Raw genomic sequence first — 12,500 nt, forward strand, 5'->3', positions numbered from 1 at the left:
CAAGTCGCTCTGGATTTGTCTGCTAACGAGCAAACAATGTAATGAGGCGCTAAGTAGCCCGCGTAGCCAATGCTAATGGGCCAGATTTAGCAGCCATGCCTTGCCCGACGGGGAGGGGAGGGGGCGGGGGCGGGAGCGGGTCTCTTACCGTCAAACTCGGGGAAGTAGTCCACCAGGTGAGAGTACATGATCTTCTCCTCCAGCAGGTCCTTCTTGTTGAGGAAGAGGATGACCGAGGAGTTCTGGAACCACGGATACGTGATTATCGTCCTGAACAGGGCCTTGCTCTCCTCCATCCGGTTCTGAGTAGGGAGGGAGGGAGGGAGAGAGAGAGAGAGAGAGGTGAGTGAGTGACTGTGAGTTAGTGAGTGTCTGAGAGCATTAGTTAATGAGAGTGTGTGTGTGTGTGTGTGAGTGAGTGAATGCGAGCTAGTGTGTGATTGTGATTGTGGGATTGGTGAGCAGAGAGAGCTGGGCTGTAGGATTTGGGGAAATTTGGGCTTTGAGATGGCAGGACTGTGGGGCTGGGGTCTGGAGGATAGAGGGGTTGGAGTTTTTCGGACAGAGAGAGCCTGGCTGTAGGATTCGGGGGAATGGGGGATTGTGGGATAGGTGGAGTTCCCCCGGAATGCGCACCTCGTTGTCGGACTCCACCAGGACCTGGTCGTACTCGCTCAGGGCCACCAGGAACATGATGGACGTCACGTTCTCAAAACAGTGGATCCACTTCCTGCGCTCTGACCTCTGACCCCCGACATCCACCATCCTGAGAGAGGGAAAAAGAGAGAGGGAGCGAAAGGGGGTACCAGAGGGAGAGATAGAGAGGGATACACAGAGTGAGAGGAACAGAGAGAGAGGGAGAGAGGGGGGAATATAGAAAGGGACAGAGAAATGGAGACAGAGGAGAGAGAAAGAGTGAGAGGGACAGAGTGAGAGGAAATGAGAGAGAGATAGATAGATATGATTAGAGTGAAAGAAGGACAGAGGGAAATACAGGAAGGGGGGGTGAGAGGGGAGAATCCATACAAGGCCAGGGGTAAGGAAGAAAAAACAATTTCAGAAAATGCTTCAAATCCATACCATAAAGCAGCTTCTTACAAGAAATATTCCTATCTAGTCTACCTGTAAAATATATGGATTTATCTGTGGTATTATCTATCCGCTATCTATGGTATTTTCCATTTGCTATCTATTCAGTATCACTTTAAAGCAATAAATATTCTAAAGACAAAGGCATTCATTTAACAAACCATAACCAATATAACAAACCATAACCAATGAGCAGGAGGGCTAGATTATTATTATTATTATTATTATAATCATTACTACAATTCTCTGTTTTCACCAACAGAGGCGAATAAATTAGATTTCTTTAATCGGACTGTTTGAGAGAAACTCACAGGTTTCACAGTGATTTGAACGCAGCGAAGCCAAGCCGATGGCCAGCTGGCCGATCGCCAGTTGGTTGCCTGGGCGACACTTTTGAACGCCGTTAAGATCAGAGCCCTCCTGCTCAGAACCTTCCGCTGAATTCATCAGTGCGAAGAAGCAGAAACGCGTCCCTGTCAGTCATCGTCTCATTTCCACCCCAGTGAAAATGAACGAAGTCACGCAGATATGCGATTTCTGGATTTAAAAAATAATAATTCAAATATGGGACACAATCAAAAATAATGATGGCATTTAGAAAACTGCTTTTATGCAGCTCTGTACGGACACTGACCATAACACCTGATCTCCTGATTTTGCAGGAGTTAGGAGAGTTCCGTTGGCCTTTTTCCTCGGTGCCGTACTTTTTAAAAAGTTTATTCACTTTCCAGAGGTTTTTTTCTGAAGGACCTGACCTCCCTTATAACCCCACTCAAATTTTTCCCCCATTGGAGAGCACACAGACTGCTTCTTCTGCACAAATGTGTTCAGAAATACGACCCAAACCAGGACCCAAGCTTTAGCTCCCTTCTGCAAAGACCCCTCTGACTGTCATTCCACGAACAACTTTTCAGAGAGACTTCGTGCGATAGAGGGTTAAAACTTTCGTCATAAAAGTATCAAAAAGGAGTATAAAACACTGAGAATTGTGCATGGTGCTCCACACACAACTCCACCCAGTATTGTCTGCAGTCAAAAAATACATGGGTTTTTTTTTTTTTCCCTTTAAAACGGCAAGCCACGAGGGCCAAAAGTGCAGGCGTCCCCAGTGTTTGCTTTTACGGCAAGCCGGAAGGGCCAAAAAAAGCAAGGTGTTTCCCAGTGAGTGTTCACAGCGCAAAGCCAAAGCGGTAACGTGAAGAGGTGAGCAGCTCACGGAGGAAGAAGAGTTCAGCGGAGAGAGATCAGAACCCAGAGAGGAGGAGGAGGAGGAGGAGGAAGGGCACCTCTTTGGATCCTTCGCAGTCCCTGTCGCAATCCTTCAGCTGAGCAAAACGACCCAAATAAACGCTACAAACGCCCTGCTTGTGAAATATTTTTAAAATAACCGAACTGAATAATTAATATTGTTTGGACAGCCTGAAAACAGGTGGGGGAGGGGGGTCTCAGAGGCGGTGATATCAACATTAAAACGCTTGTTTTATTTGAAAGGCAATTTCATATCAGAAAAAGAACGTGGGTGGGTAAATCCTCCTCAGGAGATGTTTGTTTTTTAATAGGGTTTTGCGATCGCAAAAAAAAAAAAATTGGCGTTCATGAGCTCCTGTGTCAATTCTGTCTCCAGCATCAATCACTGCAGAAAGGACATCCCAAAGGATTCTGGGAAAAGGTACCCTTTTTTCGAGGGGGGTGATGAGGCAATAGCATCCTCAAAAACTCTTCTTCAATGATCTCTACATCTCAAAAAGAAAAAGAACAACAAAAAAAAAAAAAGGCTAGGTCACAACGCTGGAGAGTCCATCCTCAAGTCAAGACCGGTCTTCCAAACCATCAGGGCTTAGCAAGGTGAAGTGTTTTGTGTTTTGTGTGTATGTGTGTGTGTGTGTGTGTGTGTGTGATCCGCGCCCCACTTCGACATTTTTCGACATGCCCGTTTCAAAAAACAGCGGCTCTACATAAGAGAGGAGGTGGAAAAACGATGTCACCAGAGAGGGGGGAAAATAAACAGGACTTAGAAAACAGGAAGGGGCCTGCAGTCCTCGGGCGCTGGTGTGCAGAGGAGTATGGCTAAACGACTGCGCTCAGCTCCAGGTGTGCCGGGGGTTCGAGATTTCCGACGTGCTGGAGCAGCCACTACCCCCCCCCCCCTTCAGGTCAGTGTGGCACAGTGCAGCTGGGAGGGGGGCGGTACCGGGGCACAGTGATAGATGGGGGGGGCGGCTCTGTAACCGAAAATAAAGCCCCTCCCCTTCAGCCAGGCTGAATGACCTACTTTACCAGGACGAGCTCGCCGATGTAGGACAAGCCAAGGGAGGAGAGAGGGGGCAGCTCCTTCTCCTTCTCCTTCTCTCTCTCTCTCTCTCTCTCTCCATCCCCCTCATATCTCTCTGTCTCTCTCTCCCTCTCTCCATCTCACAACTTAACAAAATTATACTGAGTGCGAGTGTGTGTGAGACTGTGTGTGTGTGAGTGTGAGTGTGTGTGTGTGTGTGTGTGTGTGTGAGAGACTGTGTGTGTGTGCGTGTGTGTGAGTGTGTGTGTGTGTGTGTGTGTGTGTGAGACTGAGTGCGAGTGTGTGTGCGTGGGGGGGGGGGATTAAATGCAATCAACGCGGCTGTTGGGGAAAAAAAAAAGGAAGAATCCGCTCAATTCATCCCGTCGTCTGCTTCGATCCCGTGTGTGATGTGAAATTTCTTCAACAGTCAAAATTCCCCAAAAACAATTCCACACCAAATACTGGTGGTTCAGATGTGTCAATAAATAAATGTAGCCAGAAACCACATAACATGAAAAAATATCCGATGAATAAATGACACATTCACATACGTACATAACTTTGGGTTTGACATAAATAATGAGAAACAAAATGGGGGAGTGGACTCATGACTTAAAGCCAGTAACTGTTGGCATCTTCTACCTGAAGATGATGCTTTGCAAGTCGAAAGGGTACTCGATAATCCCCGTGGTGGGGATGCGAACCCTGAGCACGTCCTGCTGGGTTGGCAGATAGGAGGGCAGTGCGATGCGATCCAGATCGCTTAGATAGCTACAGACAGGGAGAGATACAGGAACAACAGAGTAAAAACGGAAGCATGACAGGAGTTAGCAGACCCATTCCCATTCCACCTCCCCCCCCCATCATCTGAGGCAGGTGGACTGGTCCACCCCCCCCCTCCTTCTGAGGCAAGTGGACTGGTCCACCCCCCCTCCCTCTGAGGCAAGTGGACTGGTCCACCCCCCTCCCTCTGAGGCAAGTGGACTAGTCCACCCCCCTCCCTCTGAGGCAAGTGGACTGGTCCACCCCCCCCTCCCTCTGAGGCAAGTGGACTGGTCCACCCCCCCCTCCCTCTGAGGCAAGTGGACTGGTCCACCCCCCCCCCTCTGAGGCAAGTGGACTGGTCCACCCCCCCTCCCTCTGAGGCAAGTGGACTGGTCCACCCCCCCTCCCCTCTGAGGCAAGTGGACTGGTCCACCCACCCTCCCTCTGAGGCAAGTGGACTGGTCCACCTCCCCTCCCTCTGAGGAAAGTGGACTGGTCCACCCCCCTCCCTCTGAGGCAAGTGGACTGTTCCGTCCTAGAAGTACAGAAGCCTTCGGGTGGACACGAGGGGTGAACCCCTTGCTAAAAAACACCGCGCCCCCCCTCCACCAACCATCACCGGCACCCCCCTGCATCTCTCAGAAAATTTGTATAGAGCCCCCAACAGCACCTCTCTCTGTCCACTGCACAGAAATTTCAGAAACATTTTGGTTTGGAAAATAAACTCTGTCGGACTATTCAAAGACAATTTTGCCAATTGGTTTTGGAGACAAAATGGCGGTGATATACCACAGAGTGTCGATGGGCCACAACTGATTTAGGAGGGGGGCGAAGTGGACATAAAACAGACAGCACACCTGGGGGCTAGAGTGAGGCCTGTTTGTCTAACCCGTGTCTGTGGGGTAGGGGGGTAAAAGCTGCTGTCTCAGAGAGGGGTGCTATGGGGGGGGGGGGGGGGGGGGGGGTTGTAGTCTGTGTGCAGTGGGGTGGGGGGTGGGTGGGTGGTTCACAGCTGTGTGGCGGCAGGAGCAGCAGTGAGGATGACGATGAAGACGATGACGAAGGCAGCAGCAGCGGCGGCGGCAGCTCTAGTGGCACTCCGCGCCAGTACCTGAAGATTATATCCTCCAGGTCAAAGGGGTACTCAATAATGCCAGTTGTGGGCACGCGAACCCGCAGCACATCCTCCTGGGTGGGGAGGTACCCCGATGTGGATATGCGCTCTAAATGATTATGGTAGCTGTGGAATGAAGTGGGGGGGGAAACACAGACATGTGTACACACGCAGACACGCACACATATATATATATATATGCAGATACACATCTGTGTACATATACATTAGCATATATGCACACATAGAGTGGAACAGTGATCACCAAACCCTCCTCCTGGAGGCCTACTGTCCTTGTAGGGTTTTCACTCCAACCAGAACAAAGCCACACCTCGTTAAACAGCTAGAGGTCTTGTTGAGCTGCTGATTAGTAGAACTAGGTGTGCCAAATTATGGTTAAAATGAAAACCTACAGGACGGCAGATCGCCAGGTAACTGGATCAGCTACCACTGGAGTAGAATAATATGATGGCGGATTTGGATTACTCAGAAATGAGACTCAATGGACAGAAATGTGTGAAATGTGAGGCTGCTGAGCAGAATGTTGTGTGTTCCAATCCCAATTTTGGTTTAACTTGACTTTACTTTATTTTAGCCGCGGGGAAAGGTTTGTACGCATCATCAAAGGACACGTTCACGTCAGTTTCACGTTTTTATAAATCCTAATTTGGGCTCTGATTTTCACGCAAGATCAAATCTATTCAATTTAAGATCAAATGTGTGTAAACACAAACATTTCGTAAACGAGGCCCCAGGGTTAAATGGAATGGTTAAGATTAAGAGGAGCGTTCTGTAAGAGAGGGATAAAGGTTTCATTAAGGCAATTAAGGCAGATTTCTATTTCACAAGGGCATTGTGTGGAGGCGGTGTTGACCTCTGACCCTGTATCCGGGGCAATGACACGAAGCGTAAAATCAAACAGAATAACGCAAGCTCTTCATAATTCAAAAGTACACTTCACGCGTACCTTAAGCGCACTTCAAGGACACTTCCTGTATAAAGTGTCCTTCAGAAACCATGTCATACTTAAAAAAATGATCTTTCCACGAATCTCCACACTGTCCCACTATAAGCTGCAGGCAGTTTGCTTCTCATTCGAAGCGATCGGGAACATCACAAGCAGCAGTGCGCCGCAGTTAAAATCCCCCTGAGGGAAACCCAAACAGCCTTCAATGGGTTCCGCAGACCCTGTGGGCCTCATCTCCATTTTAGCAAGCCGACAGTGCCGGCACGCAGGTCTGGAATTCAACACCCAAATACGCATTTTCCTAGAAAAGGAGAAAGACGCCAGGACAGCCACATTCAAAGCAGGGGTGACTAGCTGCCAGAGCTCTTTGTTCAGGAGACAGAAAAGATGATTTGAATGAAACAAAAAAAAGAAAAGGAAAAAAAAAAGGGTGGCGGAGGGGAGAGGTAAAAATGTTAAATGGCAACCGCAGTTTGACATTCTACCGCCAGGGGTCGCTGTCGAGCAGACATTCGAGGGAGATCGCTATGCACGGCAATGGTCTCAGATCGAACCCTGGGCAGAACGCTGAACTATCCGTTAAGCTGGTAAAAACTCGCCGTCCAGTTAAAGGAAACGGCATCCATTTTCTATCTCACGGTTTACAGCCAGCGTCCTCCGAACTGACGACCACCGAAAAGACTGCAGACAGCCATCTTACGCGCAGAGGTCGAATAGAATATAGACAGCACTGCGCTGGTTCAAGACATTCTTAAGGGATTGGGGGGGGGGGCTAAGGGGCGTCTCTATTAAAAGCCCACCCCCTGCCTGGTGGCTAAACTCACCTGAACTACACCCACCCACCCCTCCCACAGGGCCCCGCAAGCTGTCCGCGAGCCGCGTGCTCCCCTGTTGCAAGCGGCAGCACAAAATAACTGCTGATCGCCTGCAAAATGAGCGGCTAGCGGCCCCTATCAGCGCACAGCTCTCACAAACTGTCCCGATTATTTCACCCCCCCCCCCCTTACCCCTTCCCGCCACTGAAACAGCGTCTGCCGCTTTTGAGATACCTGTGAACCCCCCCATACTCCACCCCACTACATCGTGCTATGATGGCCAGCCTCTGTCTGGGCAGATCTTAAAAATGGTGACATCACCTAACTGTGTTTCTAGGGTCAACGGCCAACAGGACGGGTTCAAGCGTTCGCTGGAGCTTCCTGTACCCATCACAACTCATTATTATTCATGAAAGGCGTGCCAATCAGGTGTGTCCCTGACATGCCCCCTCATGAATATTAATTATTTGGAGTTTCGATCCTGGTGGCTGATTCTGATACGGTCACAGTTATACAGTTATTCAGCCTGTTTGTAAACAGTACCGCTCTGAGCACAAGCCGTCACTTACGAATAATATTAAAAAATAAGTAATACATAAATCATCATTTAGCCGCTCCTGTATGCTGTAGCAGTTTTATAAAAGCAATATGGCGCTCGAGGCCGTGCTGTGTGGTGAACGCAGGCACAGCTGGAGGGGCTTCTCTGCACTCCGCTCAGCGTCGTGCCGATCGACACCACGCCACCCGTAACATTCCTGCGCTCACGGTGCAGGACGGCCTCGGGCGCCATATTGCTTAAGGACAGGAGCAGAGCACCTGGTGGGCCTGACAGACTCCGTGGTTAAATTAAGCAGTAACTCCAGGGCTGAGGACCATTGCTGTGAATGATGACATCCAGGCTGTATAGGGTCACACCCCCCTCCCCGCAATTAAACGGGACCTCCCGCCCCCCCCAGACCCCCTCCCTCAAACGGGTGCTCTTCCGGACTTACTATTTGGTGGAGTCGGACAGCTGGTACTCCCTCCGCCTGTCGTAGGCCTCCTGGATGCCAGGGTCGTCCCAAAGACACTTTATTGCGGTGATGTAGGGCTCCTCGAACGTGGAAACCTTCTCTATGTCCACCTCCTTCACCAGCATGGCGTTCGCCTGAGCCAATGGGAGGGCGGAGAGGGGACGGCCGACGTGAGGTCACAACAGATATTATTACATCACATTACAGGAATCTGCCATACACTCTTATCCAGAGAAACACACACGAGTTCTGTATTTTTCACAGCGTCCACTTGCACAGCTGGATATATAATAAAGCAATAAGTAACTGGCTCACTGGTACAATGGTGCCCTACCTGGGAATAAAACCTGCAACCCTTCAGGTCACAAGTCCTCCTCTCACCATGGCTGTCCAGACCAGTGCACTTCTCTACTACGGAGTACACGGAGTATTGAGTACTATTGTTGAGTTCACCGGATGAGAAAGTTGTTAAGCAGGCAGAATTTTCTCTAAATATTCTTGCTCGTCACTGGGGTGGTACCCTGTAGGTACATAAAACTGTAACCCTAGCCAGCAATTTACATTAATTTGTACCCTTTTTTTTGCTTGTAGAATGTACTCATTAGTATGCAAACGGAACGTTTGCACCCTGGAATGCCTTCCAGGGTGCATTTTGGGAAATTTGTTTGCAAAGGAACAAAAATGTGCATCCACTGTACCTTTATTTCTGAGAGTGTGACCTGTGTGTTGGCACAGACCGGGGAGGGGGAGGGGGGGGAGGGGGACAGGGGTAGGGGGCGTGGGGGGGAGGGGGACAGGTGTAGGGGTCATGGGGGGGGGTTGATCTCGGCCCGCTCACCTTGTTCTGCTCCTGCTTGTAGCCGATCTTGAGGGTCTCGGTGGCGCGGATCATGGACTGCATGGAGGTGAAGATGTTCTGGTACACCAGCTTGGTGAAGCCGCGCTTGTCCTCGTCCGTGTAGCCCGCGCCGTGGATGATGCGCATCTGCTTGATGAAGGTGCTCTTGCCGCTCTCGCCCGTGCCTGCCGAAAAAAAAACCGAAAACGGAACCGGGGTCAGAACGCGGTCCAAATGCAGTCCACACGGACATTCACGGTCGGGACGGACAGAGACCCAGAACTGGAAGAAACTTGCAAACAGTGGTCCACCTTGCTGCCGTCTCTCACAGCATTGCTGTCAAGTTTGCATCTCTGTACAACTCTGTCCCACCCTTCAAAACAGGCTTTCATAGGCAACAATACATAACATACCGTTAACAAATATCAATATAATTTATATTTTAGCATTCCCTTGGCTGATCTCTGGACATAACTAGATCATCCCTCCCCCCCCCCCCGACCCCCACCCCCAATCATGCTGGATCGGACAACCCAGCCAGACCCACCCCCTCCATCCCCCCGACTAACACTATTCATTTAAAAGGAGGTTTTGTTTCAGCATGTGGTTCAGGGCAGGAACAGATAGTAGCAACACGTGCAAACACACACACACACACACACACGCCTGCACACACACACACACACACACGCACACACACACACACACGCGCACACACACACACACACACGCGCACACACACACACGCACACACACGCACACACACACACACACACACACACACGCCTCACCACAGAGACAGGAAGTGAAACCTCGGAGGTTTTCACAGCACAGACACACATGGCGCCACTGAGCCACTTCGTCACCACAGAAGGGAAACGCGCTGGTGGAGCCGACTCTAATCTCTCTCACCGTATCCCTCGCTCCACCTCTCTCTCTCTCTCTCTCTCCCCATCCCTCGCTCCATCTCTCTCTCTCTCCCACCATCCCTCGCTTCATCTCTCTCTCTCTCTCCCACCATCCCTCGCTTCATCTCTCTCTCTCCCCATCCCTCGCTACATCTCTCTCTCCCACCATCCTCGCTTCTCTCTCTCTCCCACCATCCCTCGCTTCATCTCTCTCTCCCCATCCCTCGCTCATCTCTCTCTCTCTCCACCCCTCGTTCCTCTCTCTCCCCACCCTCGCTTCATCTCTCTCTCCCCATCCTCTCTCTCTCTCTCTCCCACCATCCTCGCTTCATCTCTTTTCTCCCACCACCGCTTCCTCTCTTTCTCTCCCACATCTGCTTCATCTCTCTCTCCCACCATCCCTCGCTTCACCTCTCTTTCTCTCCCACCATCCCTCGCTTCACCTCTCTCTCACTCTGCTCTCTCTCTAGCTCACACGCCACAGCCAGGGAGTGGATCTGTTCAGTCTGCAGCGTAACTACGGTAACACCTCCAGGGGGCACAGCGAGCCTCCCCATCGACCAGCCTTTCAATGTTGGGACCGCAGTGACAGTAGATGTTACCTGTCATTTCCTAAAAATGTGCACTTATCATCGCAGGCGTTAAGAAAGTTGTACAAACAAAATAAATAAAACGGCAAATGAAGGTATCTGTACCATTTACTGCCAGAGTGGTGAGGAGACTTAACCACACCACCTTGGGCACTGCCAGACGGATGTTTCTCTCAACACTGGCAGAATTAACACTCTGTCCTTTAACACCAGACCAATTAACAGGAGCAGCGCGCAGCGAGGAGAGGCCCAGAGGTAACAGGCAGACCCCGCGGCCTCATTCTGCCCCTGCACAGAGCTGGGAATGAGAGAACGGGGTTCTCTGCTGGAGGTGGACTCACGTGCACTTCCTTTATTTATTTTTTTACAGTGCAGGCAAGTACAACCCTGAAAAGACACCTAGTCAGCATCTACACCCCCCCCCCCCCCGCCAAACCCCGACCCCCCCGTTCTGCGATGAGGACAGGCGGCACTGGCAGCTGTGCACTGTCTCCAGGTTTTCTGGAGCTCGTTTCGTTTTCGTGGTACCAAGGTCTTATACAACAGGAAGTGGGTCAGAGGAGAGAGAGAGGGAGAGAGAGGGAGAGAGAGGGAGAGAGAGGGAGAGAGAGGGAGAGAGAGGGAGAGAGAGAGAGAGCGAGAGCGAGAGGGAGGGATGGAGAGAAAGAGACAAAGAAAGAAAGAGAGATCGAAGGAGGCAGAGACAGGGAGGAGAGTGAGACAGAAAGACAAGGAAGAAAGAAGAGGAGAGAGACAGGGAAGGCGAGAGAGAGACTAGGAGAGGGAGAAAGACAGAGAGATACAGCGGAGAGAGAGACAGTGGCAGGGGAGAGAGAGAGAGGCTGAAGGCAACATTCAAATAAGGAGGAGGGGCCTACACACAGGACACACCTCCTAAGGGAGAAACCATTAAGTGCTGTTCAGATGGCCAATCAGTGATGGCGGAGGTGACATAACCGTAGCAGACCAACCCATTAGGTGCAAAGGGAGGGGGGAAATCAAATTTTAACACGCTGACACCAAGAGAGAACATTTTTATACCAGCCAAGATTCATGATAATTATCCACATGTGGCAAAATGGAAAAGTTAAATGCATAATAAATCCTTGGAAAGTAAAATGCACAATAAATTTCGGTTTTAGTAACTGTCTAAGACGGGGAGACATTTTGTTGTTCTTTTTCTTCACAGCAACGGAAAAATTAAAGTCTTGTTCAAAGGGACAAATGGATGGATTTCGCCCAATCAGCAGTGGCCCTGGGTGCAAAACAGAAGCCCCAGAATGCACAAGTCGTGTGAAGGCGTCTGACCCGTGACCTCACCTCCCCACCCGTCCAATCGGATCGGGCCGCAAGACGGTGGCCGTGGGCGTGCTTGTTGGACGTCGGTAGAAACTGCTCAGCAAATAAAACAGAGGAGCCAAGAGACCAAATATTTGCATTGCGAGAAATGCGTGCGCCTACTTCCAATGTTTGGAGTACAGGCAATTTCGGTTGCCGCGGCAACCTTTTTCCCCCTCCTCCTTCCTCGCAGAAGGACAGTAAATATTTTGATTGCTTCAAGGCAACAACTTTGCCCTCTGTACATAAGCATATAGCCTACAATATGCATCTTTAGATTGTGGAAATGGAGCTGTGGAAAATGGATTGTGGAAAAAAAAAATGGAGCCCAGTCAGTTTTTTGATATGTGCACTGCAGCTAAATGCGTTGCAGGTCTACTGGAAAAAGTCTATTGGAAAAAAAAAAAAAAAAACAAAAAAGAATCATGTAAAACTGAAATAATTTTTTTCTGCCAGTCTTTCTCCCCCCCGTCCGAAAACATCAGTGCACTGGGTGCCACCCCGCTGCAGAATGGCCAGCGAGGGGGGGGGGGATTTCCTAAAATTCAGCTGGACAACACATTCATCACTCGATGCTCCCCGAAAAGCCCTCTCTGTGTCCCAGGCAGACGCCTCACAGAGGGAGCTGCACTGCACCCGTAAAAAAACCCTGGGGGGGGGGGCAAATTAAAACCCTGTGAAAGTGCTTGCATGGCCAACCTCACCATGTACAAAAAAACTGCTGCTCTGAACCTCTAAACAAACAAAAAGCCAAACCTTAAATGTCTACAGGATAGCCTTCGTCCCAC

General features: G+C 50.2%; 1 protein-coding gene across 4 annotated transcripts in view; it reads right to left on the minus strand.

Annotated features, from left to right (window-relative positions):
• LOC135251354 (guanine nucleotide-binding protein subunit alpha-11) overlaps positions 1-12,500 on the minus strand; it is a 32,656-nt gene that overhangs the window by 2,129 nt on the left and 18,027 nt on the right. For 2 of the 4 annotated variants that reach the window (XM_064328710.1, XM_064328709.1), the window contains exons 2-7: positions 8,877-9,061; positions 8,018-8,172; positions 5,241-5,369; positions 4,007-4,135; positions 637-766; positions 149-302 (exon numbers count right to left, since the gene is read on the minus strand). In XM_064328710.1, coding sequence (XP_064184780.1) covers positions 149-302; positions 637-766; positions 4,007-4,135; positions 5,241-5,369; positions 8,018-8,172; positions 8,877-9,061 — 882 coding nt within the window. The remainder of the gene's footprint in view (positions 1-148; positions 303-636; positions 767-4,006; positions 4,136-5,240; positions 5,370-8,017; positions 8,173-8,876; positions 9,062-12,500) is intronic. The other 2 variants (XM_064328711.1, XM_064328712.1) reach the window with 2 other exon arrangements.

This window comes from Anguilla rostrata, chromosome 3 (assembly GCF_018555375.3).
Source record: "Anguilla rostrata isolate EN2019 chromosome 3, ASM1855537v3, whole genome shotgun sequence".
NCBI classification, from domain to species: Eukaryota; Metazoa; Chordata; class Actinopteri; order Anguilliformes; family Anguillidae; genus Anguilla; species Anguilla rostrata.